General features: G+C 49.6%; 1 protein-coding gene across 1 annotated transcript; it reads left to right on the forward strand.

Moving 5' to 3' along the window:
* The first annotated feature begins 2,162 nt into the window (after positions 1 to 2,162).
* LOC144502796 (polyubiquitin-B) lies at positions 2,163 to 3,110 on the forward strand. Its single transcript, XM_078227081.1, has one exon. It carries the CDS (start codon positions 2,309 to 2,311, stop codon positions 2,999 to 3,001), a length of 693 nt encoding a protein of 230 aa, XP_078083207.1. The 5' UTR covers positions 2,163 to 2,308; the 3' UTR covers positions 3,002 to 3,110.
* The last annotated feature ends 3,231 nt before the right edge of the window (positions 3,111 to 6,341 follow it).

The following is a 6,341-nucleotide window of genomic DNA, read 5'->3' on the forward strand; positions in this document are numbered from 1 at the left end:
CCCTCATTCCCCCCATATCCCACCCCCATATCCCCCCTCATCCACACCCCCATATCCCCCCTCATTCCCCCCATATCCCACCCCACCCCCATATCCCCCCTCATCCACCCCATATCCCACCCCACCCCCATATCCCCCACCCCACCCCCATATCCTCCCCCCATATCCTCCCCCCCAGATCCCCCCATATCCCCCCTCATCCACACCCCCATATCCCCCCTCATCCACACCCCCATATCCCCCCTCATCCACACCCCCATATCCCCCACCCCACCCCCATATCCTCCCCCCCACCCCCATATCCTCCCCCCCAGATCCCCCCATATCCCCCCTCATCCACACCCCCATATCCCCCCTCATCCACACCCCCATATCCCCCCTCATCCACACCCCCATATCCCCCCTCATCCACACCCCCATATCCCCCCATCCACACCCCCATATCCCCTCATTCCCCCCATATCCCACCCCCATATCCCCCCTCATCCACACCCCCATATCCCCCCTCATTCCCCCCATATCCCACCCCACCCCCATATCCCCCCTCATCCACACCCCCATATCCCCCACCCCACCCCCACCCCCATATCCTCCCCCCCAGTCCCCCCATATCCTCCCCCCCAGATCCCCCCATATCCTCCCCCCCAGATCCCCCCATATCCTCCCCCCCCAGATCCCCCCATATCCTCCCCCCCCATATCCCCCCATATCCTCCCCCCCAGATCCCCCCATATCCCCCCATATCCTCCCCCCCAATATCCTCCCCCCCCCCGATCCCCCCATATCCTCCCCCCCCGATCCCCCCATATCCTCCCCCCCCGATCCCCCCATATCCTCCCCCCCCGATCCCCCCATATCCTCCCCCCCATATCCTCCCCCCCCGATCCCCCCATATCCTCCCCGCCAATCCCCCCACAATTCCCGGTTTCTGGAACATTCGACCTCAGCACCGCTGCGCTCCGCGGTGCCTGTGTTGTTGCGCGGGGCAGAGGGGGAGATTGCGGGCGGGTTTGTGGGCAGTGGATGGGAGTGTTTGGTGGGGGAGATGTTTGATGGGGGGTTGTTACTGGGTGGGAGTGGGTTTGGGGGTTTTGTGGGGTTTTATTTGGGGGGTTTGTGGGGATTGGGTGTAGTCCCAGGAAGTAGTTCCGGCTGGCGGTGCGCGGAAGGAGCGGTGCTATAAAAGCGGCGGTGAGGACGCGCCTGGGCATTGCCGGAGAGACAGAGGGAGCGGAAGAGATACACTGAGAGAGGCAGATACTCACAGAGCGGTGAGTGAGGCACCCAGCGCGCCATCCTGCTGCTTTTCTGTCGCTTTGTGGCTGGAGTGGCGGCCGAATCTGCTGAGGGATTTTGCCGAGTGTGAGAGGCTGTAACCGTTGAGGGTGCGGTCGGGGAGCGGGAGCGGTGTTTCCCCGGGGGGAGAGCAGTTGGTTGTGAGCGATATTTACTGCGGTTATTTTTTTTCAGCTGAATGTGAAGCAAATTCTCGCTGACCCGGGGGGCGACTTTATGGCCAAGATGGCGGCGGGTGCTGAGGAGAAGCGGCTTCCCGCCTGGGGGTCCCGGCGGCCTCTGCGCGGGGAGGGGGCGGGCCCTGGGGGCGGGGCGTAGCAGGGCGGGGCTAGCCGCGAGAGGCGGGGCGGGGCTGGGGTGGGGTCAGTTGCGATGGGCGGGGCTGGGGAGGGGTCGGTTGCGATGGGAGGGGCCAGGCCCGACGGCCGTCACAATGGGCGCCGTTTGTCGCTGGCCGGGCCGGTGTTTTCAGACGCCGCGCCGCCAAGGAGACTTGAGCCAGTTTAATTTTGACTTGTACAGTTGGTGAGTCACCATTAAAAGCTGCAGTTTCCCCTTTCTCTATGTAGTCGTATTTGGTTTGGGTAGCCACAAGAACCCTTCAATACAGCCTTGCTGATACTGGGTGTTGACAGGGTAGATGGTGCAAAAGGGTAAAGTGAACCATCCCTTTCATGTGGATAGTTTTCGAATTGAGGATCTGTTGCTACTGTACCAATTCAATAGCTTAACATTTGACTGGATGATCAAAGTGGGTAACTCCTGGTTTGCTTTTTTACAGAACATGCAGATCTTTGTTAAAACCCTGACTGGCAAGACCATAACACTTGAGGTTGAGCCCAGTGACACCATTGAGAATGTCAAGGCCAAAATTCAGGATAAAGAAGGCATCCCACCTGACCAGCAGCGTTTGATCTTTGCCGGTAAGCAACTGGAAGAAGGACGCACCCTATCTGACTACAACATCCAGAAAGAGTCAACTTTGCATTTGGTGCTGCGTCTGAGAGGCGGCATGCAGATCTTTGTGAAAACCCTGACTGGCAAGACCATTACCCTTGAAGTGGAGCCCAGTGACACCATTGAGAATGTCAAGGCCAAAATTCAAGATAAAGAAGGCATCCCACCTGACCAGCAGCGTTTGATCTTTGCAGGCAAGCAACTGGAAGATGGCCGCACCCTATCTGACTACAATATCCAGAAAGAGTCAACTTTGCATTTGGTGCTGCGTCTGAGAGGTGGCATGCAGATCTTTGTGAAAACCCTGACCGGCAAGACAATAACCTTGGAGGTTGAGCCCAGTGACACCATTGAGAATGTCAAGGCCAAAATTCAGGATAAAGAAGGCATCCCACCTGACCAGCAGCGTTTGATCTTTGCCGGTAAGCAACTGGAAGATGGCCGCACCCTATCTGACTACAATATCCAGAAAGAGTCAACTTTGCATTTGGTGCTGCGTTTGAGAGGTGGCATGCAGATCTTTGTGAAAACCCTGACTGGCAAGACCATTACGCTTGAAGTGGAGCCCAGTGACACCATTGAGAATGTCAAGGCCAAAATTCAGGATAAAGAAGGCATCCCACCTGATCAGCAGCGTTTGATCTTTGCAGGCAAGCAACTGGAAGATGGCCGCACCCTATCTGACTACAACATCCAGAAAGAGTCAACTTTGCATTTGGTGCTGCGTCTGAGAGGGGGCACTTGTTAAACTACTGTTGTCCTTAGCTTCATTGTTGTGGGTAGTTGTCTTGCCTCTAGCTTAAAAGTTCATTAAAGTGTGTTCCCACGTCATTCAAAATAAAATTGTTGCAAGCTTACTCTGGTCTCTTGGGTAAATTATTCTAAGATGGAAAGGCACAAATGGAAACATGTAGCTCAACACATTGTCCTGAGATTTTGGGTAGTAATAAGCTAGAAATAGTTGATAAAAACTCAATTGGATGGTTTTATAGATGCAATTGCTGAATGCTCACACGTGTATTAGTGAAGTAACTTAACATATACCTCAGTTGCAAAATAGCTTTCATGGCCATTTGACACTAAATTGCTTTTAGTTTATTGCCTTAGTCCTGACATGTATAATTTTTGACTTTTGCTCCAGGGAACTCTGCTTGGATGTTAAAGAAATTGGAGCCAGTGTAGGTCAAGAGAACATGAATAACAGATTGGGACTTGTTTAATTTTGGCATCACAAACTATGGAGATATGTTGGTCAAATACTTGTAAGAGTTTCAGAAGCAAATAAACTCGAGTTGAAGCAGAGGCAAGTAAAATGTTCTCTTTTGTCACTATTAATGGAGATTAGCTTTATATTTCTGGTTTAATTAAATTTAAATTCCATTAGTGTCAACCTGTGTTCCCCAGGACACTGCCACAGTCTTGTCAGAACTGAGTCAGAGTATCTTTTACAGAAAGGGGAACAGAATTGGTCTGGGGCTCAAGATAAATGCTGTAATAGTAAATATTAACTGGCAGAATTAACCCTGAGGATGAGGCCAATGGCATAATGATTACTAACGGTGCTCTGCAGTTTGATTCAGCAATATAACCAACCATGTTAAATGCTAAAATCAAAGACCAAATGCTTGATACAGTTTCTCTCGTCAGATGTTGCCAGACCTGCTGAATTTATCCAGCATTTTGTTTTTTGCTATGAAGGTTGAGTTGCACCATTGGATAGTTTGATGCAGTGACGGGAGGTAACAAACATCCAAGGATACTGGGGAGCAATGGGAGGCTGGAGATAATCTGCAAGGAGTGAAGTTTGGTTAACACAAGTTTATAGAATTCAATTGATAAATACTATTCTGAACTAAATTAGAATTTTACATCAGAGGGTTGAATAACATGGATGCAAGGACTGCCCATTGCATGCATCTTATAACTTGTCATTCAGATCAATCCTGCCTTTAGGTGGGATGATTGCCATTGGAAGACAGGACTGGGGGGTGGGAGCCACTTGGCCCTTAAAGACTGCTCTGCTGTTCGATAAGGTGGTTGTGGTTTCTACTTGGCTGTTTGTTAATCAATTCTTTCTCTTCCTGCTGCCCCCCCACCCCCATTAATAAAAAACCATCTCAGCTCTGCCTTGAAACTGCCTTAATCTTACTCCAGAATGAAGAAATCCTGCTCGAGGTCATAAGCAAAGTTGATTGGTTCAAGATTCTTGCAGCCTGTAGAAACAAAAATGGACTTGGCTGGTTGAGAGGTGGGGAACCTGTATGTACTTTGGAGTGGGAGAATAAATCTGGGCACAGGCCTACATTTAGCTGTAGTCAGCTGTATGGATTGGAATGTTGAGTTCAAAGGGAAAAAGTGACCACTGCAAAGTGGTAAGTTGGTTGGTGTGCATCTGCTGTTTAGAGTCTGTGCAAGGAGCTAGTTTAATTGAATTCTAGGTTTTAGAATGCAAGCAGAAGGCATAGGGTCTGCCGGACAGTTGGGAGTACCAGGCGGGTTGTGGCACCCCCAGCTTTCTGCTCACTAACTGGTTTTCATTTTGTGTATTGAAAATAATGGTGCTTCTAACAAGAGGCAAGTTGTTAGGTTATGGAGTAATTGATTGAATCTGCAATCCAATCCAGTGGGATCAGATTAAATGGTGAACAAGCTAGAGGGTTTTCCTGTACGTTCACTGGTGAGCAGGAAACAGATTGACCTTTCTGGCCATGAACATGACTGGGGATATGTTGTGGAGCTCTTGTCATTAAGTGTGTTCAAGACATGGCTTGATTACCTGATACTAATCAAAGGGATGTTGGAATAACCTGGGAAAACAGCACAACCACAATCTAATTGAATGGCAGAGCAAGTGAGGGCCTGAATAGCCTACTCTGCATTTTTATTTCTGAACAAATACAATGACTCTACCTCCCCTGTTTTATGGGAAATTCCAGGGATTGCACATAGAGCAGTTTGTTCCAATAGGATCACGTCTCATTTTCCACATTAACTTTGTGTACCTGGACACCCCACCACCAAGATTTGCAATCTAAGTGCAATGTTTTGCTTTGATTTGCCAGTGAACAAGTGTTTGCTCACCTTAACCTAATCCCTGTGCTTTTCTACTGATCTGATCTTGATGTCCTTCGCAAATTGAGCTGTCTATTTGATGCCTTCAAAGTTCTTAGAATCCCTACAATACAGAAGGGGGCCATTCAGCCCATCGACCTGCATCAACCACAATCCTACCCAGGCCCTACTCCCATAACCCCACATTTACCCTGTTAATGCCTTGACACGGGTCAATTTGGCATAGCCAATCAATCTAACCCACACACCTTTTGGATGTGGGAGGAAACACATGCGGACACGGAGAATATGTAAACTCTGCAAAGAGTGACCTGAGGCTGGAATCAAACCTGGGTCCCTGGCACTGAGATAGCAGTGCTAACCCCTGTGCCACCATTGTGCCCCTTTGACAGTTATTGATATAGATTGTAAATAGTTAAGGTCCCAGCACTTCATAGAACTGCATACTGATTACCACTTGCCTCAGCACCAGGGACCTGGGTTCAATTCCAGTCTTGAGTGGCCACATTCTCCGCATGTCAAAGAACAAATAAAATTACAGGCCCTTCGGCCCTCCAAGCCTGCACCAACCATGCTGCCCACCTTAACTAAAACCCCCTACCCTGCCAGGGACCATATCCCTCTATTCCCATCCTATTCATGTACTTGTCAAGACGCCTCTTAAAAGTCACTACCACATCTGCTTCCGCTATCTCCTCTGGCAACAAGTTCCAGGCACCCACTAGTCTGTGTAAATAAAAAATGCCTCTTACATCTCTTTAAACCTATGCCCCCTAGTAACTGGCTCTTCCACCCTGGGAAAAAGCTTCTGACTATCAAGTCTGTCCATGCCTCTCATAATCTTGTAGACTTCTATCCGGTCTCCCCTCAATGTCCGTTACTCCATGAGAACAAACCAAATTTCTCCAACCTCTCAGCTAATGCCCTCCATACCAGACAACATCCTGGTAAATCTGTTCTGTACCCTCTCCAAAGCCTCCACATCCTTCTGGTACTGTGGTGACCAGAATTAAACA

This window comes from Mustelus asterias, chromosome 13 (genome assembly GCF_964213995.1).
Source record: "Mustelus asterias chromosome 13, sMusAst1.hap1.1, whole genome shotgun sequence".
Taxonomy (NCBI): domain Eukaryota; kingdom Metazoa; phylum Chordata; class Chondrichthyes; order Carcharhiniformes; family Triakidae; genus Mustelus; species Mustelus asterias.